Raw genomic sequence first — 25,924 nt, 5'->3', positions numbered from 1 at the left:
ACCTTCAACAATGGCCCTCTACAACAATCGCAGATTTGTGACTGCCAAGTAATAGGGGCCTCTAAGGTGGTAAGATAAAACAAGGAATTGCCAGAGGAACCAACCCTAGTCTATATCAATCGAAAAAGCTGGATGCTTGCACTCCTATGGAATCATTAGTTTTGTTGTTGTGCCATAGGTAAACCTTGACAAAATGCAATGGTGCATGGCTCAAAACAGCCAATTGAGTGCACGCTGCTTTACTCAAATGCGAAATTAGGCAGCTACAAGTTATTAACATTCTTTAAAAATATCTGGAAATTACTAGCGAACTGGACACTTAAATCCTTCGCTTATTTAGTGTTCACACCCACTCTAGATATTCCGAAATTGTGGCAAATAGCTCAAGACATGCAAGCCAGCAAACAGTGAACGAGATAATGCAGGGAGACTACAAAGCTAGGATGAGTGTTTATATAGCAGCTGCACAATATTAAGCAATCACAAGAGCCCTAAACCTAGTTTCTTCTCTGGCTACCAGTCTTATCAGGTCCCCTTCCTGACCAATTGCTTTTGGTGATACTATAGTACCTACACTTTTAAATCATACAGCACATCACGGGCTGAGTGTCTGCAGTGGAAGGTGCAGAAACATGTCACAGTTCTGCTTCTCATACTGTCAATGGGATATCAAATCAATGCTGATGGGAAGCATGCCCAAGTAGAAGTTTCACTGCGTCAACCACTGCCTCTGATGTGGCCCTATTGGCTACACAGCGAGATTATGTATCCAAAAACAATTGTTCCAGAGGCGGTGCCAGTTGCCCCTCAAATGAGAGCGTACAGTGCTTCCCCAACCATCTGAACTGCCACGTGCAGAGGGTGAGAGGGAAGAGAAAGACAGGGGGAGGAGGGACGGCTGCGAGCATGCTGGTTGCGTCCAGAGGTGGGTCAGAACGGGGAGCGGTCATTACCTTGTCGGGCGACTCGGCCTTGAGCAGCTGCTGAATGAGCAGATCCTGTGACCTGCGGAAACTCTTGTCCCCATTGTCCTCGCTATTCAGCAACTGCGAGCAGGACCACAGACACCCCCGCTCGCTTGACTTGCCTCAACACTGAGAGACTGCGAACGTCTCGTTGCCTTCCATTTTTTTCTCTGCTCCTACCAACAATACACCCAGGAATCTTACTGCTGTGTATCCCACTCCCAAAGCAGTCATCCACAGGTTTCTGGTTTATTATTATTTTTCTCACAAGTAAGTCACTGCGTGCAAAAAGCAACTGCTGGAAGATGGCTGTTAGTCCATGCAGCTTTGCAGAAGGCACAGCAACAATAAGAAGCAAACACTTTTTCTCACACACGACAAAGTAGCCACGTGCCCCCTTTGTACAATGGGACTTCTTCAACGTACACAACCTGCAAACGTCCTGTCTTATACATACTCCCTCAAGCAATGCGAAAGGCAACACGCAACACTGTTTTACAAGACTAAATGTCCAATGGGAAAGCCACTCGTCACATATCAACACGTCTGGTTCGTAGCCACAGATCACGAGTCATTATTGCCTAAAAAGGAATACAGTATTCCCCCTCATGTGTCAGACACTACTAACATGGACAAATGGAACACATATGGGCAATTATGAGTAGAACACCTCTTTACGAGTAAAAAACGCAAGTGTGATTTCGTAGTCCTAATTGTCCTGGTACCAAAGATAGCACAGGTCATAAACATAAGCTTGCAGTCTGATATCATAGTGACTTCACACGAGTGTTCAGAAAGAAAACAACCACATTCTGTTAACTTGCTTGTCTTTCATTCGTCCACGATATCACACACCCCATGCCCTCTGAGGCTAGATGTGCAACTAAATCAATCAGATGAGTAGTTCTAACAACTCCTTTCACCAGTGTCATCTTACAGACTAACACCCATCATAATAACAATTATAACGTATCATCAAGCTACTAATAGTAAAAGTGGTGCTACACGGCCAGTAAACTCGTGGTGCAGACAAATATTCACGCTACACTTCTTTTGCCGTAGGTACTCACACGATGACGAGACCCGAAATCCCCAACTGTGCTGTGCACTTTGTCACCTTCCAGAATGATTGAGTGATGAAGTACACCAGCTGAATCGGGCATCCTGCTAGGTGCAGCAATTACAACAAGCTGCCGCAATGCCGCGCTGAATTGCCAGGACACAGGTATACAAGAGCCTTGCTCTAACAGCTTACGTGTGACGTATATTCTTACCTTAACGACTTTAGCATAGAACATTAGGCGCTTTCCACATTTTTTTTTTGTTCTTTTTTTTCGCTACACTATCACAACAAAACTGAACCTTTTGGTCAGCATGAATTGAGCTGCTCAAAAAAACCTCAACTGAGCCATTTAGACTTGAGTCTTGCAGACATCGTGTATGCAAAAATTTCAACCATTTAGACTGACAAAACATATGAGTAAATTGGCATGTTCTGTGAGATGGTGGTTAGAGCAGTGGCACCAGCTCAACGCTGTTTATTTCCCCTTTTAGGGCAATGTCCACCATCTTATGTATGTCAAACTACAGTCGATCCCGGATATATCAAACTCTGATATATCTAAGTATTGTCAACATCGAACAGTTGTAAAATCCCTTTGAAAATCCCATGCAAAAGCATAGCGACGTACTGCGTGTACATCAAACTCCCGTTCTACCACTACAGTGTAGACCGCTTATAACGTAAGTCGCCGGAGTCGCAAATATCCGCACTATAACCAAAACAACTATTTTATTTCGATAATGGACACTCCAGGCGCATTTCTGCCGTCGCTGTCACCGTGCTCTAGGTTCCGTATTCGCTTACTAAATAAATTTACAAGCACGGTTTCACGTGCGCACAAGCAAACATGAACACATCTCGCTCATTCACTGCGGAAATGAACTGTCAAAACGCTCGAGTGATGAAGCGTGGCGAGCGAATTGACCTTTGTGCTATCATGCCTTTCGCTTCAACGCGACCTATAAGCGGCGAAAACACGGCGAGCGGCGGACTTTCCCCGTCGCAGATTGCTTTCAAGATTGTGCCAAGGCGATCGTATCGCCGAAGTGGATCGTCGTAAATTACGTCCTGCTTCGGTCCACTGAAACGGTTCCGCAATACTTTGCTGGCGAAAATCCGCTCCTTCTGCTTGCGCCAGTCCCGAACGCAAGTTTCGGATTCTCCGAACGCCCGTGATGCGGGCCCGATTTCCGTTCGTCCGTCTCCACACACATGATCACTTTCCTTTTAAATGCGGCATCATGATGAACTCGGTACTTCATGCTGATAGAGCAGACGCAGAGAACGTGAAGACAGATGGTAGACTATTGCCTAAGCACGTGTACTGCAGCACATGGAGGAAGCTACGGTAGCTAGGCTCGACGCGCGTGCGAGGCGGACATTTTGAAATGCCGACGGCTATATGGCAACGCCAGATTTAGGGTCGTACTCGATTCTAACGCGCACCCAATTTTCGGACCTGTTTTATCGGAAAAAAGTGTGCGTTAGATTAGAGTAAATACGGCATTTGTGGCTTGAGAGGAGCGTTTGACATCTAGGTTGTGGGGATTGAGGGAGGCGCCGGCACCATTGCGCGGGCCTTCACCTATTTTGCCGTCCCTCGCCAACCCCGCCTGCTCCCAACCGGTTCCAGCGGCGGCGCTCCACAGGCAGTGGTTTGCGGTGAGGACGGGGCACTGATGTCACTACGCGGCCGCGTCGGCTGCTAGTTACTGAGCGTGGCTCTCTTATCTCCGGGACCAGCGCAGGGTATGTACATGCTTTCCTCACGTCTGCCAACACCTTTGTGACTAGGACTTGAGCTCGTGCACGGTGCCTTTGCCCGTGCAGGGAGCGCGTACTTTGTGCTGATCCTTTCCTGACGCTAAGCCGACGAGCGGTGCCTAGTGCTCGCGCGAGGCCGTACCATGCAGAGCCGCACTTGCCAAAAGCCTAAGCAGAAGGAGATTGCCCGAGCTCTCACGAGTTGACCCATTGGTTATCACTAGAGCAAGTAGCATAGCCGCTGGGACTTTTCCTAGCGGTGTGTCCCAGCTTGAGCCTGTGCTCTTGCAGCGACGTGCTATAGGCATATTTTCGCCTTTGGTGTGGGACCCCTGTGGTTCCCCGCAGCACGGGCGTTTGTGCAGTGCTGGTGCCGACGGGCTCAATAAACGGTTGCCGTTAACTCGGGGCATTACTGTGTTTTTGCGTGCGTCGCTCAGTAGCCCCTTGCGGCCTGAACTCGCGCGCAGCGGTGCTGGAGGCGACGGCTAAGGCAGCCCTGTGGCTCTCTAAGCTCAAACCCGCTGTGGTTGGTCTCCTGTGAGACACCAAGAACCCACAAGGTTGACTGCCGAACTTCCAGGCAGCCGCACTGTAACCGGTATTTTGTGCCCTGCAACTGCACTATAAGCGATACGCGTATACATAGAGTGCTATTGGGAAAATTAACGGAGTCTGAAAAGACTGTATTATATCCGGTCCTGCACTATAAACGGTTACGTTATAAGTGGTCTATACTGTGTATTCGATATATTGAATGCTGTAATGAGCCGCGCCCATGCAAGTGCGCTCCTCCTAATGGAGACGCGAGTTGGAAATAATTAACGCCAACAAATTTGAAACGACAATGTTTTGGCAGACTCTGTCAAACAAGAGATTATATCGGATTATATCTGAAGGACAGTACATGCCATGGAGGAAAAATCCGTATATCAAAGACCATGCCATAGCAATAGCAACTTGCAAAGTTAGTGAGCAAAAAATAAGACGAGTTCTGTGCATTCGACATGGCCCTGGAGATGCAAACGGGTAAGTTCCTGCTTTTAACTATCTCAGGAAACTGTCCAAGACGTGCGGAGGTCTCGGATGAGCTTGAGATAGGCATATTTTATATTTCTAATTATCAATATATCAAACTATTTCGATATCCCCTTCGAGTTTGATATATCCAGGATCTACTGTACATGTGCGAGGAAGTGCACTAGCAGGATTCCACATATCCCCTATTGCATAGAGACTGGAATGTGCGGACACAAGAAAAACTGCCAGTATTCTTTTCATGCCAAGCAGCTAGCTGCTCAGAGTACTGACAGCAGGGGGAAAATAAAGCACGGTTACTTTTCGCTACAGTAAGGGATTGCATTAAAAATGACGCCCTGCAGAAGTGAATTTACTGCCTAAGGCAGTAGTTAACAATACAGCTCTGGCATTGGCTGTCATACTTTTTATAAAAGTCTTGTGCACAATTTTTTTCAAGCGACCGTTGCTGCAGTAATGAGCAAGTACACACACTGCACGCATGCGGAATGCAGCACCATCTACCCAGGAGCTTAGAGAAAACCAATAGCGAGATAACATGTGGCAAGTGCATCACAGGAAGTGAATAAAGCATCTCACTGAGTGTACAGTTACATGCAATCAACAAGCACAAAAGCAGAACTATGCGTCTGTGCTGTCAGGAAACAGGACTGCAAAACAGACAAAACTATGTGCAGAACCAAAGCAAATGTACAAGCATGGAAGTTTACACAAGTTTCTCATGCTCTGGGGCACTAGCATTAGCCATTACTTTATTCATCAACAAATTCACTGCAGACAAATGTTCTTGCCATCAAATTGATTTGTCTCTTTTTAAACGGACACAAGGGAAACAGGCCCCCATACAAGGTCAGAGTCTTTCGTGCTACCCATACATAACACAAGCAGCTGTCGCTGACCAAGTATATAAGCTGGTCACTGTAAAACAATGGCTCTTCATGAGCAGTCAATTCAATGGGCATTCAAAAAAAGGTCATTGAAAATTCATGCACCATTCAAAGCAGCCTTGCACATGCTATAAGGAAAAGAACAGCATTTGCAATTTTAAAAACATGCAGAAATAGGAAGGAAGAAATAACTATCCAACATAACAATCCTTACAGTAACTGCATGTGCATCGGTAAATTAGTTTCTTGATTGTGTGGACAAAAGGCAGGCTTCACACAATGATTCGTGTGTTTATTAATTGCATTTGCTGCATGAAACAAGCACCAGCCAACTTGTTCGGAACGGCTTGTTAATTAACTGATGGGTCTTTAAGCCACCAAGCTGTATCAGAAAACTGCTGGATTATTATTTACCCCTTCAGGCTCTAAAGGCCAACTGCAGCGAAATTTAACTTTGCCTAAATAGTTATTGAAGCAATCTTGGCAAAGCTGCCGCACTGATAATGTCCAATTTTCTCAGCTGCAGCCTTTAAACAGCATCGAAGCAGAAGATGTGTGCAGCTGGTGGTTAGCCGATGTGACGCAAGTCTTAGCATGTCGCATCCTCGATTTTATAGCATTCCGAGGCAGCTATGAGTGGCACCTAACCTTGGATGGCAGGCTAAGGAGCTGCGCATTCTAGATAATGATTACCTTTTGGCAAGCGGTAATGGCAGTTCTGGTACCAAGAATGCCTACTTTTTCAAGCTTTTTATGAGCAGCATCCACTCATATTTCAAATGAAACATTGTGCACAGATAATGCTCTATGTCTGCACTATTTAAAACTGTTTTTTTACGCAGTCCAAAATTTCATTGCAGTTGGGCATGAACTGTATCCAATTTCCACACTCTCAGCCCTGTCAGAAAGAAGCCTCGGCAGCTGAAAACTGAACTCGGGAACATTGTTCCAGTCACATCACTCCATGTTGCTATGTCTGACAAGGCAAAACTGAAAAAAAAAAAAAAAATGACACCCATTTACTTTTACCGCCACTTCATTACAAGTGTTTTGGCACATGCAACTCGACTACTCTGACTGGCATCTGTAGTAAAGCATGCATATGCTTCTCAATGGCTACTCAACACACCAGAGGAAGCTCATGTCCGTGCCTGAAAGATTCAGTGGCGACAGGTTTCAACAGGCATAAATGTTAGTGTGGGTCAGAGCTGCCAGATTCGTCTACTTAGCACTGGGATTTAGCACTACTTAGCTTCTGAGACCTGTTAAGTCCGAGGATTCACTTTCTTCCTGACTCAACTGCTTTGGAAATCAATATCCGTAAGTAGCACCATATTGGTTCAGTTATTCATCAATTAGAGTTTGTATATATGACCATGTTTTTCACTATGACAATCGTGTGCATTCAGCTACGTTCTATACTTACGTTTTCTACTATGTTAAAACATACCAGTAAGACATTGCCTCCACATGTTTTTCATACTCATGGTTAGTAGAAAAGATATGTGTTCCTGTGGTGACCCTTTTGCCCTGTTTGGCTCCTTTGTTATTTGCCGCTACAGAATTATAGTTTTTTGGGCTACTTTTAGGAATTGAGCTTTTGACTTCAGTACTTGGCAATCACCGAATGCACCCCTTCGCTCATCATGGCACAGCCAAACCCAAAATGAAAGGGACATGAAAAGAAAAAAGTACCCAAGGGGAAATATGGATGCACGAGACATTGAAAGCAATGCACAAATGCGAGCAGTTTTCACGGAGGAGGCCATCTGGGTCAGGCATCAGTCAGGCAAGGAAGCACAAGGTGCGGCTCCTTTTCCTCGCCGCTGATGGTGCAATCGGAATGTCTCTGCTGTTGCACTAGCAGTCCGAAGCAAAACCGAGCGAGCCATGCGAGTTGCCCGTCCGCAAGAGCTTCTCGCTCTGCCCTCCATCAACAACATGACATTAACACACAATGCTGCCCACACTTGGAGCATCACAAGATGACCGTTTCTTTTCAGACAGAAGTGACGGAGGTTGCGTGTTTTACAAGCGACCTCTGTTCATGCACAAAAAAAAATTAATAAAGCAAAGGAGACAGTGAATGGCAAAGGCCTCATTTACCGCTGCTTCACCACTGCTTCCTGAACTAGATAATGTGGAACTCTTCCACACAATTTTCGAAACTAGCACCATGGAGACTTGGAGACAGCTCAAACTTAACACATAAGATTGTCGAATTTCATCCCCTATCTTCATTTCATCTTTCATTTCTATCTAGCTAAGTTCTTTGTTTAGGCTTTCTTGTTAGCGCACAATTCTTGGCAGTGCCTCAAAGGCAGAAGAGAGTAACTCAAAACCCGGAACAACGGGCTCAAGCTGACACCCTATTACTCTACACCACCTGTAAACCTAGAGCTAAGAGTGGCGCCACACAGTAATCAGGCAACATAATGCCCAACATTTGTTATCGTCAACAGCTGAACTACCTATGGTGCAACGAAAAATACTCCCGGAGTCCTCCCCAAACGGCACCTGCCCTGCGTCGGCCGGTGCAAACCCTACATCCCTCCGATTTCCTAGGTTTACTGCTCCATGCAGTTCCGTTATTCCATGGTGTACCCTTTACATTGCTGGCAGTGGCAAGCATGGCATTGCTGCCCATGCTTCTATCACCCACACTGTTTGCCTTTCCATAGCCTGCTGCATTCCACTCCGAGTAATGAGAGTCCTCACACAACGCCAAGCACACGTAAGGCAACACTGACTGCAGTGAAGAAAAACAATGGGAAAGGTGCAGCAACCTGACGGAGTGCTGGGCGTTTCCTGCTCACCCGTCTGAGCATGTTGTTCCCCTCCTGCCGCTCCTCCTCGTCGTCCTGGTTGAGGAGCTCTCGAAGGATGACGTTCTCCGACCGGCTGCTGCTCGGGGCGTCCGTCTCGTCGTTCACACCGCCACCCCCACCGAGGCCCTGGGTCAGCAGGTTGCGCAGCTTCTGCGCCCCACCGTCCTCCGACGACGAGGTTGTGCCCCCGGTAGTGTAGGGCGAGGGAGCACTCACAGCCCCTGGCGTCGATGCAGGGGGTGGCAAGGACGAGGAGCCGTAATCATCGTCACCATCATCGGCCACGCTCTTGCCACCCTGAAACACGGCAAGAGAGCAATGCTCGCATTACTTTCTTTAGAGCATGCCCTGAGCAGACACATTTTGCGGGATATAGTCGACTTCAACTAATTCAACCCTGACATGGCAGACAAAATGTATAAAATAATCTGACATGTCAAATTGAAGAAGGTGCAGAAAAAAACATCAAGACACACAACTGACTCATATGGCAGTATTTGCTCGATTCTGACTCGCCCTCGAATCAAACGTGCACCCAGAGTAGAAAACTAACGTAGAGATTACATTAAAGCTTCTAAACAAAGTACAAATCTAATGCACATCCATTTTTCAACAAGAAAAATGGGCAAGGGTATAATGCAGTAGTTATTTCAAAAAGCCTACAAACGCTGCGAACACGGCTTTAGGCTTAATTTTGAAAATCTTCCTAGGGCAGCCGAAAATAGGCGCTTTTGACTGGAGATTTTGATATGTGTTCACCCCATTTCACTGTCCGCTAAGCTTTGCCGAGACAGACGCTGTCAGTAAAGGGTCGCTATTGGGGTCACCATAGGGGTCAGGCTGGCCGATCAAATTCAAAAGTTATTCGGCAAAGGCACATTTTAGGCTCGAAATAACATAAGTTCGGACCCATAGAAGTCCGCGAGTGCCAGACAGGACTTCCAATCGTTATCTAATTAACTGGAGTCAAATTAACAGATGTCAACTGTAGTTTCAACGGTAGGGTCGAAGACCCTTGAGAAATCTTTTTTTTGTGAGGTGAATTCATTTTTCATAACTACTATTGACCCAACGCTTGTAATATCGTGAAACAAGCCCAAATTTGTAAACATGAAAAAAAATTTGGCAGAGTTACCATGTATGAATACTGGCAGCTCCCACAGGCACTAGCCCCACAGTAATTTCTAGCAACACATGCAGGAACCTCTATGACCACGAGAGGTGGCTGTGGCATCTATCGTACCTTAGGCGTGTGTGCCGAAGAGAGGTCTTCCTCCTCAGGCCAGGAGGTGGACGGGAACATCTCCATGGAGAGCAGGTTAAAGTCCTGGCTGCCTCCCGAAGAAGAGGGGCTCAGGTGAAAGAAAGCGGCCGCAGTGCTCCCACCCGCGGCAGACACTGACGGGGGTCCACTAGTCACCACGGTCCCTACCACACCGCCACTGGTGCCTCCGCTACCACTGGGGGCAGGGCCCGATGACGAGGAGGAGGGTGCCCCGTTGACTGGTGTCGGAACCCTGCTCAGCTCATCCGGGGACGGGGCCTCGCTGTCCCTGAATCACATCATGCACAGAGAAACATGTCAGATGTCTTGACGCTGGCTAACACTTGCAGTGCTCGAATGTTTGCAAGGGTATGTTTATCTAGGCCAATTAGTCGCAGGGGACCAAGATCATTAACAGGAAATCTACAGAAGGATAGAAGTGGCTTGAAGCAGATACATGACAAGTTATGACAGGCAGCTTACCTCTATCCTTGAAAATAAAAGTGTACAAATATTGTGTTCTACTGGTATGTACATATAGGGGCTTAACAAAGAAAGTTGAGAAGGCACTAAGGACTGAACAATAAGCAATGGAACGAAAAATGATAGGTGTAACGTTAAGGAACAAGAAGCTCTAGTCACAGCTGCAACGCCATCCGTAGAGCACCACACATGTAATGAAGATGATTCTGCTCCCACAGGCAGCAAGTGGCCTTTTTATCCACATTCACTCCCTTTTCCTTATGATTTCAACATTTTTCTTGGCTTCATTGCAGTTGCCTTCATGTGGTTATTCTCCACAGCAAACCCCCGCCCCTTTTCTTCTTTTCAACGTCTTCTCGACCATCTCATGTCCACTCTGTACTGTGTAGGATTCGGGGGTCGTGGTCTCGGAGTCTGGCGTCAATTGCAGGTCGCCCTCTAGCCTATGCCACCGGTGCATCTTGTAACAGGTAGTTGGCCTACACTACCGGGGCGTGACACGGAGGCTAAGCGGGCCCACGCCGCCGTTCGAGCCGACTTAATAAGGGTTTCTTGTTTCGTGAAGAGTACGAAGTCGTGAGGTAGGGTAAATGGAACGGGGTTTATTTACATAGGAAAGGCAAGCTCATTTACAGAACAAGGGGATACACGTACTGGCCGAAGCACAGAGCGCAGGTACACCGTAGCATGTCAGCACTACTACATCTCAGCAGACTACATCATTCTGGGAGAGCACTATCTAGATCGCAGAGCAGAAGGGAGAGCACTTGTCAGAGCAGATGAGAGAGCACACAGAGGAAAAGCCGAAAATGTCCTCTTAAAAGCATTTTGTCCTCCCTAGATCCCTAGGCTAGGAAAACCTGCAGTCACACCGTCCTCCAACCGGAGCGTCCAAATTCGCCGAAGGATGAGGGTGCGCATAAACATCCCAGCACCTTTGTTGACCAAACATACTTGGAAAAATAGCATCGGGCGCACATGGCTAACTGTCACAAAGACTGGAGGGGATGCTCGCAGATGGGAGTTGTGACGCTTGACCCAATCTGGCGTCTTGGCTCCTGGGATGGCCCAGCAATCAGCTGCTTCGTCTGTCGAACAGCTTTGACGGCTAGCAGCGGCCATAACGAAACGGCATAGAATGCACTTTCCCAAGAGTTTCTCGGTCCCAGCGTCAAGGTCGGCAACCAAGTCGCTCGGCATCTACGTATTCGTCGTAACGTGTCTCACCATGGTGTCACCGTTTGTCTTTCCCATGGGACATAGTTTCAACTTCACAAAGCGATTCATCGCAGGCAAGCAGGGGAGGGTTGGAGAATGCTGCCCCCCGCTGGCCGTTCGTAACAATACAAGCTAGCTTCAAAGCCACCAAACCTCTCAAACTACTATGGACTGCCCGATTAAACGTGAAGGAAAACAAGTCTTTCTTAACTATTAAATTCACCAAGGGACATGACAGCGTTCCAAATTACTTTTTTCCATCCCCCGTGAGCTCCCCTGGACCTAATAAGACATGATTACTAGCGTAACAAGAACAGGGACTAAAGAAAGAACACAGAACCACGCTAGTGTGGCGCTCTTTCTTTAGTCAATGCCTTGTTACGCTAGTAATCCTGTCTGATTATGCTCGTTACCAACTAGCCCAACTTTCTGCCTTAACTCCCCTGAACCCTACATTATTAGTTAAACAAGCACACCTTCCACTGCAAGACAACTCGGGGGAGGCACTGCCCTCCCAGCACCCCAAATTGCCCATGGCTTATGCTGATATCTAATGGCTTTTCATGATGCTTTATCATCATCCTCTTGTCTTTATTTTAACAGTGTGTAAAGCTGATGAATGCAAAAAAAAAAAAAAAGACATTATGTCAGCACTAATCACTGGAAACAGTAGGGAAGGAAGAAGAATGGCCTAGCACTGTAGTCACCCCCACAAAGCCCAGAATATTTAATGGCAGCCTCACCGGATGATGGAGTGGGTGGCCATGATGAACTCTGGCTCACTCGTGACCTGGTTGTAGTTGAAGCGCTTGCTCTTGGTCTGCACTAGCAGAGACTTGTCGGGCGTCACCTGAAGCCGGTAAATGGCGCTCGTGTGCTGACCCTGCTGGAGGGCTGCGTGGGACAGTGTTGAGGAGGCTGTGTCAGCAAACGGTTCACGCCAAGGCTGTCCACACAATCAATGCGCAGCTAATACCCCCTTGATATGAACAGAGTGCAAGACCACAAAAAAGGGCTCACAAACTACACGCAGCACTCCCATACCCCTGTTTTCTGTCGAACAATCTCTCACACAAATTTCTGCAAGAGGCAAACACCCGGGGTTGCAACACATTGAAGTGATCAAGCAGAGCTGAGCATTAACAGCATCATTCTTGTCCCAAACATATATGCAGTGCAGCTCCCAATGAAGGTGATTGGAGAGATTACAGACGAAGTCAGAAACATGAAATTTCACTGCAGCTATTATTTTGTTTCTCCTCACTTATGTCACATGTTAAGGTATCCCTCACTTATGGTGTCAGCAGGTTGTTTATTGAACAGCCTGTCTTGTCTTTTCTAGTCTCGAACAGCAGTTACCTTTCAGGGGCATTTGCCTGCCCGTATTTTTTTGAACCTTCCACTCACAACAGACACCCACCGAGTTGCATGCAAAAACAAGTCTTGGACTGCATGGAGCTTAAAGCCAAAAAAAAAAAAAAAATTTGCACCCCACAGCAAGTTCACTAGTACTAAAGGTGGACGAAAGTGGCACCACTCACTCTCTTTAAGATGCTGATCCAACTTGTGGAGATCCCTGGAATCACAGAGCTCCTGGATCACACGTCCCACGAGGGACTTGTTGAGGTACTGGCTGTACGTCGACGACACACCACTGTTAAAAAGCAGACAAGCAATGCGTTGAGAACACAAACACAGTGTACACTAGAGAAGATTTCAAAATCTTAACTTGATTAAAATGTCATGGCCAACTGAATTTACAGCTTGATTAGTTTGAAAGGCAGATTGTGTAGTTTCAACATTACAATGCAAGCCAATTATACAATTTTTTAAAATCAAATGCAAGGGGGATTCTGATAACAGACCATTGGCAAAAATACACTGGGCATAATCCAGGAGAAAGGTTTTTTTTCCCTAAGCAAAACAGACCAATACAACATAGTAATGTTCCTTTTCAGCAGCTTTGCCTCTACCACCGTTGGTAGTAAAGAATATTGAATGGCAACAATATATTCCCTCTTGGTGGCTTGGTGTGTGGGAACCATGACAGCAGGAGGAAACTTTGGAAAGTGCTTGAGCTCCCCTGCCTCCCTGGGGGCCTTAAAGAGTACCGACATGATATTTGCAAATGTCAGTGGTGGAAAATGACCTTCAACATTTTGGAGCACACAGTGGAGCAGGTGTATGGTTCCATGAAAGTGCAAAGGGTATATATAGTATAATTATAGCTAAGTATAGTATATTTAGTTTACATAATCATTTCCTCGAAAGAAGTAGGAAAATAACTTATTCACTGCAGCACGCCAAGACGGCAGCGGCAAGCCTACATAACACTGAAATGCTATTGGCAACACATTAAGGAACACAAAAGGTATCTATACACGCTAAGTCAGTTTAATCTGATGAAATATTATTTCGAAACTCAATTTTCTTCAATTTAGAAAAAAGAAGAATTATGGGGTTTTACATGCCAAAACCACGATCTGATTATGAGGCATGCCGTAGTGGGGGACTCCGGAAATTTGGACTACCTGGGGTTCTTTATTGTGCACCTAAATTTAAGTACACAGGTGTTTTCGCATTTCGCCCCCATCGAAATGCAGCCACCGTGGCCGGGATTCGATCCTGTGACCTCGTGCTCAGCAGCCCAACACCATAGCCACTGAGCAACCACGGCGGGTATTTTCTTCAATTTCACAGTAATAAGTTGATTATTAGAAGAGCAAATGAAGGTCACAGTTCCCCTTATTAAATTTTGCGCCAAAACACCTGCGCTAGCGTGACGTCAGGCATTTCAAAGTATTTATTTTTTGTATTTTGGCTGTTACGGACCAGTAAAGCTCTTGAAATTTGCTAAGTAGTCTTCCGCTCTTCTAAGATGGAATGTAGTACAACATATATTCGACATTATATTCCACGGATTCTATTTTTGTTTTACGAGCCATAATCAGCGGTGCGAGCACGGAATGTTCTTATTTCCACCACATATATGTGCTCGCAGGACAAGGCGTTTAGGCCTAGGCCCACTTGCTCGTTTGCTAGTCAAACTTTTTTACCACGAGCCACATGTAAAGACATGTATTACCAACGACATAGTTGACAAAGAGCACAATCAGCAGTCGAGTACCCTATCACCGAGCATGTGGTTATAATGACTGATGCTAAATTCAACATCAAATTCTCCTTTAAAAAAAGTAATACGGTGCAACTAATAAAGTTGCAGGCAAGCCACAGGATTTGTACAGTGGACACTAACTTTTTGTCTACAGAGCCCTGTTGCGCATCAGCCCTCGATGCATAGAACTGCATGCGACCAGTCAGTCAGTTCGCAGTCAGTGCCTACAATCACGGGCACTGAGGCAGATGCGAGAGGATCACAGAGCATGATCGCGGGCTGGAGCACGATAGAAAGCGGCAGTTTTGCTCCCTGAGCGCGTGACCGCACGACGTGGGAACAAACGGACGAAACGGAAGGCCAAATCTATTGCTACGGTACGAAGTAAAACGAAGATACGCAGACATCAGGTTTGTATTTTTTTCATTGTTTCTCTAAACTTTAATTCGTCTATTGAAGCAACAGATTAGCCAAATAATTGTTGTTACCTTGAATAATTCTTGAAGTCAATTGTCACTGTGAGCGACATCACAGTACTGCCATGTACGTAGGTGCACTTGTGCAATAGCTTCCTGGAATTTTTATGAGTTATATTTTTTTTTTTTTGCTTTGTAACATGTTTTTGGAAAGAGAATTTCATTATGTGCAATTTGCTACACTGCAAAGTGTGTTGTAATATTATTTGTAGTGGCAAAACATTTAATTGTGTCACTGAAACTTATAAAAGAAGACCATTTTCTCTAAGCAACAAAAGAGTTAAATGTACTGCATAGTACATTAAGGGGGAACGTGGCAATGAAAACTTTTCTTTTTTTATTTATGGGAATAAATTGATGAAATTTGGCATGCAGGTGTGATTTGTTAGGCTGATACCATAACTGAAATTAGCTTTGTGCTATCTATTATAGTTTCTGAGTTACATTTGACGGCCTCTAATGGTCCTCCCCTAATTAATTATTTACACATAAGTTTGCCAATATTTCCACATCAGCATGTTCACAAAGGCCCATTCTGTGCAATAAAGCTATTGGCTTATTTTTTAAATGTCGAAATGAGCACCAAATTGTTTTTTGAATTTTCCTTTACATATTGTCTTACGACCTTTTCAGAAAGAAAACCATTATAAATTTTTTTATGAGGTGCAGATAAAAATGGACAGCTTTGTTGCACTCAATGTTTCAGAATTTAAGAGCAAAAGATGGAATGATTTTGTCTTCATTCGTTGTGAAATGGCACTGGGATGACAGAAAGCAACTGGAAACTCTAGGAAAGTGCTGCTTTCTCGATTTCTATTGCGTATTGTGCTATAATATTTCACCACGAGGTAAATGAAGGTCCAAGGATCGCAAGAAAAATAAATAAATCGGATAATCTAAAATTTTGAACACTTCAATTGCCACGTCCCCCCTTAATGTAAAATAATGAGCTCAGTGTAGTTGACATGAATATTTCAGACACGTTTTCTTTCTTTTATTTCAAAGGAACACTTCCAGCGCGAAAGGAGTAACTTGAAAAAGAAACCTATTTTCCTTTTTCTTTTTTCCCAGGAAGATTTGCCGCAAGGCATATCAGGCACAACATAAAATTAAATCGTTGGTGGACAACTCACCTGGTGTCGACAGCAAGAATTTTGCCACTGAGGTCGAGGCGTGTCGTGAACTGCTCCACACCTACAGAGGCTGGAATCTTCTCGTTCGCGGGGATACGGCGAGCCACACAGACCAGGCAGTTTTGCACTTCTACTCGTCAGCCCAGCATAGACCGAAAAGGGGGAGGGGGTTGACAGGAAAAAGAAAACAAAAAGAAAATTAGTTCTGTTCCCCGAAATTTTAGAAAGCTTCAAGCACTACTCCTGACTTAGGCTCAGGGCACCCAGACTACAACAAACACTACAAACCACATACAGCGCTTATACAGGTCGAACTGATTACTAGACATGTAAGGGCGCATTCACACTAGCAATTGACAAGAGGTTGCACGACCGACCGCGACTGGCTGTCTGATAAGCTGCTACCAGTTCAGCATGGGCACATGGCCTGTGCCTCAACTGCTGCTGGCCTGTGGCTAGTGGCATCTTAATAGCAGAACATTTAGTAATCAAACATGAATACTGCAAGAAAACAGGTTTCAAGTAGAATGCCGAGTTACATTTAGGCTGAATGGTTAAAGAACTTAGTTTGTATCCTTCATACGTGCAGCACTGTTCCCAACCAAAAGTCTGGTCAAGTGGTCAGAACAAGAAACAAGCCAATGCTGATCATGTCTTCCGTTATCAAGTTAGTTAATGGGGTTTAGTGGCGCAAAAGCGACTCAGGCTATGCTGCGCCAAACACAGGGTGTATAAACTACAATTTAAAAACAGTAAAAGCTGTGTTGATCTACAGTTTGTGTAAAAAGCCTGTGTCGTCTAAAAATTTAAGCACGTCAGGTAATGGTACTAGGGGATTGTCTCCTAAAACTAAAGCAGGATGTAATGGTATGTGTGACTTGTATAAGTTCTGCAAAAGTTTTCGTCTGGGTGTTTCAATGTGTGTACATGTCAGTAAAATGTGTATAACTGTTAGCGGTTCCTGGCACTTCTCGCATGTTGGTGGGTCTTCTTTTCTAAGTAAAAGATTGTGTGTCAGGTGTGTGTGTCCAATTCGTAGTCGGCATAAAACTACTTCAATGAACCGTTCCTGGTGGTTACATGACTTCCACTCACCAAGGACGGGTTTAGTAAGATGTAGTTTGTTGTTTGCACAGTGGTTCCATTCGTGTTGCCATTTTGATGTCAAGGCCTTCCTAATCGCACTGATACTTTCTTTATATGGGAGTGTTGTGTATGTTATCTTTGCATGCTGCTGTTGATGCACATCTATCAGCTGCTTCATTTCCCGGTATCCCAACGTGGCTTGGGACCCAGCAGAAACGAATTGATCTCCCGTATTTGTTAAGAGCCACCATGTTTAAAATATCCCCTAGCAGGGGTTCACACTCAGATTTTAGATGAAGAGCCTTTAGTGCACTTAAGGAATCAGTGTAGACGAGTTTGTCAGTGATGATCTTTTTAACTACAACCCACATAGCATAAACTTCAGCAGTGAAAACAGAGGCATGTTTTGGTAATCGAATACTTGCTTCCCAATTTTTGGTTACGGCCCCCACACCCACGTGTTCTTTTGTTCTGGAGCCATCAGTGTAAAATTCCATGTTGTCTTGACATTTATCTTGAAGAGCGTAGAATTCTTGTAGAATGTGTTCGTGTGGAGTGTGTCTTTTCTTTAGGTGTGGTAATGTCCAGTCACATAACTGCGTGAAGTCGTGCCATGGGGGCAGTCGTGACTTTTTCGCAACCTGGAGGACATCATGAGGAATGTCATAATCCTGACAATATTTTTCATATCGCAGGATAAGCGGCCTAATCATGTTCGGTTTATTTGTATAATGTAACCGTGAATTGTACTGTGTGACGATGTTGTAGCATATGTGTTGTGGTGATGACTGTATTCTGAGTATGTAGGAAAATGTAATAAACGCTCTGCGCTGCTGTAATGGGGGCTCATTGCAGTCAACGTATAAACTTTGGACAGGTGATATTCTGTATGCACCACTTGCCAGTCGCTGTCCAAGGTTATGTACTGGATCCAGTCGTCGAATGTAAGACTGCCTAGCTGAGCCATAAACTACGCAGCCATAATCCAGAAGGCTACGCACAACCAATCGGTAAATACGTAAGAGGCACGTTCAGTCGGAACCCCAGTGTTTATGGGACAGCACTTTTAAAATATTTGATGCTTTATTTGCCTTAACTTTTGTTATTTTTATATGAGCCAGGAAGTTTAGTTTTTGATCAAAGATTACTCCCAAGAATTTATATTCTTGTTTTACCGGCAGCGTCACGTCATTCAATTTTAGAATCGGGTCTAAGTGCAATCCTCGTTTTTGCGAGAATAGCACTGTAACAGTTTTTTGAGTAGAGAAGCGGAATCCGTTTGTGTCAGCCCATTGCATTAGCTTATTTATTGTGATCTGTAGCTGCCTTTCACATGTTGGTAATTTGAGGCGCGGCATGCTATTTGCAGATCGTCGACGTATATGGAGTGCATAACAGAGGGTGGGATGACTTTGTTAATGAAGTTCATTTTTACTACAAAGAGTGTTGTGCTAAGTATGCAGCCTTGTGGCACGCCGTTTTCCTGGACAAATGAGTGCGAGAGCACAGTGCCTAGACGGATTTGGAATGTTCTGTTGGACATGAAATCAGCGATGCAGTTCAGCATTTTGCCACGGATTCCTAAACCAGCGAGGTCACGTATGATTTCAAATCTCCAAGTAGTGTGATATGCTTTTTCTAGGTCGAAGAAAACTGTCAGGCAGTATTGTTTGTGTAAGAATGCTTCACGAATTTCATGTTCAAGTCGGACGAGGTGGTCAGTCGTTGAACAGCCTTTTTTATACCCACATTGATGAAAATCAATTAAGTTCTGCGTTTCAAGAATGAATGTCAATCTCGCGTTTACGACACTTTCGTACGATTTACCTAAACAGCTTGTCAAGGCAATGGGTCGAAAGCTGCTTGGGGATGTGGGGGGTTTACTTGCTTTTAAAAAAGGCACAACTACTGCCTTTTTCCAATCTTTTGGCATTATTCCACATGCAAATACCTTATTAAAAAATTTTAGGAGAGCATCTACCGAAGCTTTGGACAGGTGTGCAAGCATGGAATAATGGATGCGGTCAGGACCTACTGCGGTTTTTTTACCAGCACACAGTACCCTGTTAAGTTCTTGTAAAGTGAATGGAGCATTATATTCTTCCTTAGACGCACAAGCAGTTGGCAATTTCTCCTTTTCTGCTGACAGTTTGTATTTTAAGAACCTGTTGGAATAATTCGCCAAGCTAGAGACATTATAGAAGTGCTCCCCAAGTATATTTGCTTGTTCTTGTAGTGTTGTCCGAGTGCCTGAAGGTGTAAGGGTATCGTGTATGATGAGTAGTCCCCTCTAAACTTCCTGACCTGTTCCCACATCCTTTTGGATGTGATGGTGCTATTAATTGTAGATATCTATTTCTGCCAAGAATTTTTCAGCTTGTCTCCGAATATATCAGGCTTTCGCTTTGGCTTGTTTGAAATTGAGGAAGTTGCTATGCGTTGGGTATCTACGCAACATTCCCCAGGCCTTATTTTGCTTCTGTGCATTCATATGTCCACCAAGGATTCAGCTTTTTTCTAACAATGCCAGAAGATTGAGGAATAGCCTTTTCAGCTGCGGCAATAATACATTCAGTAAATTTTTCATTAATTTTATCAATGCTTAGGTCTTTCGTAGTAAGCTCCTCCAGCCTAGCACTTTCTGTGAAAACAGACCAGTCTGCCAGTTCTAATTACCAACAGCGCGGTTTATGAAGTATAATGGGCAGTGTTGGTGAGAGTTTGATTATGGAAGGTAAATGGTCACTGCCATATGAGGTGTCTAGTACTTCCCATTTAAGATCAGTAAAAAGAGACGGGGAGCAAAAGGCTAAATCAAGGCAACTAAAGTTACGGGAGTTCAGTGAAAAATATGTTGGTGCACCTGAGTTTAAAAGGCAAATGTTATTTGCTAAAATGAAGTCTTCGATAAGTTGCCCTCTTTGGTCTGTTTTATCGCTGCCCCAAAGGGTGCAGTGCGCATTAAAATCTCCTACTAAAACAAAAGGCTCTGGCAGCTGGTCTGTTAAATTTTCCAGGTCTCGGGTTGTGAAATGGGTATGTGGTGGGATGTACACGGAACAGATGGTGACAGTTTTATATCATAAAACGGTGACGGCTACAGCCTCGTACTGGGTATTTAGTAAAACGTTCCGTGTAGGGATGCCAGCCTTGCACAACAATAGCGACTCCCCCAGATAGACGGCTGGAGTGTTCGCAGTCCTTACGCACGACAGTGAAACCTTTAAGAGAATTTGTATTTTTGGGGCCTAGGTTTGTTTCTTGGAGGCAGAATGCTACTGGCGATAACGTATTTATTATGTCTTTGATGTCACCTAAATTGTGAATCAGGCCTCTGCAGTTCCAATGAATGATGAAAGCCATTTTATAGGCGCTGAAAATATTTACTTATGTGAGTGAGCTTAGAATTTGTAGGTGACAAGTGTTAGAAAAATTGATTACTCCTAAGGGCGGTAACTTTTTCCGTTATCAAGGCAATGGCAGTGATGAAGCTATACACACGAATAACTGGATGCATGTACAGAATTCAGTCCCATATGTAACGTAATACAGAAAATGACTCAACATGCAGAAAAGGAAATTCCATAAATTCTGATGTGTATCCAGTCCCCACCTTGAATAACAATGCAAGCAAGTACTAGCTGGAACCAAGAGCCAATTCAAGAACAGTATGACAAAACACTAGCTCCACACTTCAACTTATACATGGATAAGAAGCACGTAAAATCATCAAAGTGCACTAAAAATTTTGGCAAGATCTCACTATATACAGCAGTCTTTCATCTCGCCCAACCTGCCAGCAGTTCATCATCATCAGCCTATATTTTATGTCCACTGCAGGACGAAGGCCTCTCCCTGCAATCTCCAATTACCCCTGTCTTACGCTAGCGTATTCCAACTTACGCCTGCAAATTTCCTAACTTCATCATCCAATCTGGTTTTCTGCCGACCTCGACTGCGCTTCCCTTCTCTTGGTATCCATTCTATAACCCTAATGGCCCACCGATTATCCATCCTACGCATTACATGGCCTGCCCAGCTCCATTTCTTCCGCTTAATGTCAACTAGAATATCGGCTATCCCCGTTTGTTCTCTGATCCACACCGCTCTCTTCCTGTCTCTTAACGTTAGTCCTAAGATTTTTCGTTCCATCGCTCTTTGTGCGGTCCTTAACTTGCTCTCGAGCTTCTTTGTTAACCTCCAAGTTTCAGCCCCACATGTTGGCACCGGTAGAATGCAATGATTGTACACAATGATTGTACACTGCCAGCAGTTAATGGTGCTCTAATGGCAAGTGCCTAAGACAGCAGACACTACAACCAGGGTAGTAGGCATTCAGACGACTGCATGCAACAATCGATATACTAATAGAGTAGAGCGAGTTGGTTTCCCTTCATAATGAACGTAGAGAAAGCAAAAAAAGGCAGGGATAAGATGGAGAATTGGCTAGATATTATTTTAGATTAAGGGTGATGTGGTTTTGATTAACTTTCAGTTTGTTTGTTTGTTTTTGCATGTATATATTCCTTGAAGTGCATAACAGACACTCATTTGTGGGTGAATGCTTGTCTTGTCCGCCTTCTATCCTGTCTGTTTTTTTTTCGTGCTATGTAAAGTCATCATGATAATCTGCACCCAGAGAGAACGAAGGAGAGCAGGCACTGACCGGAGTCTGCGCCGGATTCATCGCCGCTGCCTGCGCCTCCCGTGCCGGAGCCGTTGGGGTAGGGCAGGAAGATGGCAGAGATGTGCATATTCTCGTAGAGGGGGGCGATGCGCGCACTATTCTGCTTGTCCTCGGCGTCGGGTGGGCGCAGCAGGAAGCGGCACTGAAACGAGCGGCTCTTGCCACCGGCCTCGGTCCAGCCCAGGCCATTGGCGCCCAGCGACATGGGCAGCAGATTGCTGCTGAAGCGGCCATGGTCGCCGTGGTGCAGGATGTTGTAGATGCTCGTGCCGTCCAGCTCCCCTTGGCCGTACTGCAGGAAGGACGAGACGTTTTCCGACACAAACTCGATGCGCCCCTCGGTGTTGACCACAAACAGGAACCCGTCCAGCGCCTCGAGGAGCAAGGGCCCCAGCACGTCACTGCCCAGGATGGTCGGCTTGCTCGACGACACCTCACTCTGCTGCAGCTCGCCAAGGCCTCCGCCGCCACTCGCCTCCTGCTGCTTGATCCGGCGAATCTGGTTGACCGTCTCCTGCAGTATGGCACACTTGTCTGGCTTGACGGACAGGGAATTCATGTCAGACAGGCTAGCAGAGATCAGTTCTGCTAGTTCCTCCAGGTAGACGTTCTCCTGCTCCCGCCGGTGCTTCTCATTAAGGCACTTCTTCCTGCAACGGGGAGAACGGGAAGGGTGTCGAACATGTCAGTCAGCTTTGAAGTCAGTCACACAAGAAGCTCCCATGCAAAATACAGCCTACCAGCAACCCTTCAGGCTCTGGTATAGTCTCACTATCCCACACCTGGAAGACTGCTGTAATGAAGTGGTACAGACAGTCTTACAACATTGAGTCAGGCAAGTTTCGCATTCAGCTTATCGAGGCAGCCGCAATAAACACAAGCAAAATCATCTCCCTACAATCTTCAATAGCAAGCAGGTGTCATAGTTTAAGGAATGATGTGCTGTAGAATAGCCGTGGGCCACACTGACTGCTCCAACATGCTATTCAATGTTCACGCCAGTCTGAATACCCAGTCCCACTTGCAAGCCCCTCCCCACACTGCCCATTGAAATAGATACTGATAGACTTACACTACTACCACTCAGTGGGTGTGCACTCTAGCTGACATTCCAGGCAATGAGCCTAGTTTCTCAATTCCCATGACTTGCAGGGCCATGGCTTCAAAGCTTGCTCATTCGGGGAGCACACATATTGCATGTGAAGCCCAAAGCTAAAAGGAAAAAGAAAATTCTGCGGACATTTCCAAACTGACCATGCACTGGCACTTATTTTTCGAAACTTGTTTAAAGATACGCATATAGAATGTACAACACAAGTTGAATCATCCCCACAGTACAACGAATGTTTCCCTCCTCAAGGGGTGCTCATTCAAGGAAGAGATGCACCTCTCCGCTTCAGAGGTAATGCAAGTGACAATGTCACTCCTTCGCGTGCAGTGCTGCCACACACCAAACTCCCTTGGTAACGACAAACTGTCCGTTGGAGAGTTACAAAAAGTCTCACCATAGCCAGGGAAGGTTTAGCTGCTGTGCCTTCGTCCTAGAAATGTTGTCTTAATCCCGTAAGCCATGGCCCAAAGGAAGCCCTTCACATTTCATCCTATCCTGCACGAACCTTCCCAACTATCTCCTTACTCAGCAATGGACGAGTTGCCTCAACACAATTTGAACATCTCATTCAACACCACAGTGCACACAAGAGAAAAAAACTCGACCATGAAGAGGCCACTAGTAGTCTAACCAGACATCTTGACAGTACACTCGCAAGGTAAAAATGCGAGCACTGGGTCCTCTCATGTGCACACAGCAAAGGACAGCTTCCATTGAATAGAAGAAAGTGAACAATGTAAAGCTATTTCTTTACTTCAAACACAAAGCACAGAAAAAAGAGAAAGAGACAACCTGCAGCTGAGGAGAACCTTGCACTGCTAGTAGAGGTTTTCAATTGCGATAATTTGCAAGTGAAAAAGAGAGAAGACATCTGGGGTTGTGAATGCACTTGCACAAAAGGCTCTCTCAAAGAGAATAATGTCACCTAAATTGCAATCTGAGGAGTACACACGAACTGGAATAGAAAATTAATCTACCAGAATCTTGCAGATTCTCACTCAACACCATGCCTCCCAGACAATAACTTTCTTAACAAAAGCAACCACGGCATAAAAAAACAGGGCCCGGAACATGGACGAAGGAAAGAAACTAGGCAGGAGCAAAAATTAAGTCATACAGCCAACCTTTGCAAGTCAATTCTCCGTGAAGTCAGCCCAACACATGACCCAGCACTTGGTGAACTTTGACTCAGAGAGTTTGGTTTCCCTGAAAGTTTCAATCGATGCCCACTTGTTCAGGCAATTTCCTAATCGCTTGCTGCTTTTCTCCCAATTAGCTTGTGCAACTTTGGTCACTTCTTGTAATGTTACTTTGCTGCAATGCGCAAGTGCTGCACCTGCACATTGTTACTGTACCTGTTGCCTTTTCGGAAAAGCACGCGCTGAGGTGACCGAGAGCGGCAGTGGGAGACACTAAAATCTACCGCGACGTGATTAAGTGTTAGATCACATGCTTTTCAGGCTTTCACTGTATCACAGCACTCTCCCTCCTCCCTCTCCCTTTGCCAGGAAACACAGAATATGAACTAGCCATGTTTGACCACGGTGTAGGGCCATTAGTGGAAGAGGACCTGTGCAGTGAAACTACACTGAGAATAAAATTAAAGCTCCCTCTGAACTTGTCAACACGACAACCTGTTTAAAGCAATAATCACAACCTATTATTATTAGTAGACAGCACTGCATAGTAATCCCTGTCAGTGCCCTGTCAGTTAGCTTTCCAAAGATCCCCTTTTGCAAGAAATTTCAAGCAAAAATGTGAAAGAAGTGCTTGTAATTAACCACAGGAGCAGTTCAACTAGAGTCGGCAACAACCTATGGAATGGAATGCAATGCAATGGAATGCAATGGAAAATACACCACTGTTACACTCAAGAACAGAACTTGCACAGTTGAACCAGCCAACCACATTCATTTGCACATTTCCGTGACATCATGAAAGAGGCGAGCTTCTCTCAATATCGGCACCCCCCCAAGCGGTATTCACAGGGGGGTGTCCTAAACGCGAAGGGGAGCATGAATCATGAGCCATCACACTGGTGCCCCACTAACATTAACTTTGCAGGTATGGTGCAGGGATTGTGAGATGTGGATGTATGCAGACAGTTTTAACGGCCTATAGCGCGGTCACGGCTATGTGGTGTACCATGAGTAAGATCAGAAAAAAATTGCTTCATCGCTGAGCTTTGATATGTTTGAAACGCAATCACTGAAGCGAACAAGGCTGCCAAGCACTTGCGAAGCAGAAGCGATTTTGAGCACGGTGTGATAGGTTGCTAGACTAGTAGGCTAGAACCCTGCTCTTTACCCACCAAGAAAAATTTTTGGCGCCGGCGCATCCCAATGGCTATGTCAGCCCCTTGGCCCCGAAAAGGCGTGACATTTTGTCACGCGACGTGCAACGCAAGGGATTTCTCTCCCATATGAATACCACTTAAAGAACTGAGTTATGGAGCACAGAAGTATGACTGCAGGTGCAGTGTGGAATTGTGAACGGAGCTTGCACTTAATTCTTAGATTGTTCCCTAGTACAGCGTTCCACAAATGCATTGTCCTTGGTTTGTTAAGTACACGGCGTGCGTCCACATTTCCTTGAAGCTGTGCCAACTCTGATAACAGTAGCAGAAGCTACCCATCCTTATCATGCAGCCACAATGCGGAAGATAAACAAACATCAGCTGGTAAGAGAAGGGAACTTCACTGCAGGTATTCAACTGCACGGAGCTCTGTTATGCAATCTAAGCCATCACATGGACTGAATCGTTCCAAAGGATGCCGTAGTTAAGGGCTTCTAATTACATCTGACC

General features: G+C 45.3%; 1 protein-coding gene across 3 annotated transcripts in view; it reads right to left on the bottom strand.

Moving 5' to 3' along the window:
• The window catches only part of LOC119450634 (nuclear receptor coactivator 1-like), a 550,996-nt gene that overhangs the window by 55,148 nt on the left and 469,924 nt on the right, over positions 1-25,924 (bottom strand). For all 3 annotated transcript variants that reach the window (XM_049666097.1, XM_049666098.1, XM_049666096.1), the window contains exons 7-13: positions 21,987-22,657; positions 16,235-16,364; positions 13,052-13,164; positions 12,254-12,404; positions 9,789-10,098; positions 8,504-8,842; positions 954-1,046 (exon numbers count right to left, since the gene is read on the bottom strand). In XM_049666097.1, the coding sequence (XP_049522054.1) occupies positions 954-1,046; positions 8,504-8,842; positions 9,789-10,098; positions 12,254-12,404; positions 13,052-13,164; positions 16,235-16,364; positions 21,987-22,657 (1,807 nt within the window). The remainder of the gene's footprint in view (positions 1-953; positions 1,047-8,503; positions 8,843-9,788; positions 10,099-12,253; positions 12,405-13,051; positions 13,165-16,234; positions 16,365-21,986; positions 22,658-25,924) is intronic.

This window comes from Dermacentor silvarum, chromosome 4 (genome assembly GCF_013339745.2).
Source record: "Dermacentor silvarum isolate Dsil-2018 chromosome 4, BIME_Dsil_1.4, whole genome shotgun sequence".
Lineage (NCBI taxonomy): Eukaryota > Metazoa > Arthropoda > Arachnida > Ixodida > Ixodidae > Dermacentor > Dermacentor silvarum.
Note: the sequence above shows the minus strand (reverse complement) of the source record. Positions and strands in the feature narration are given on the sequence as shown.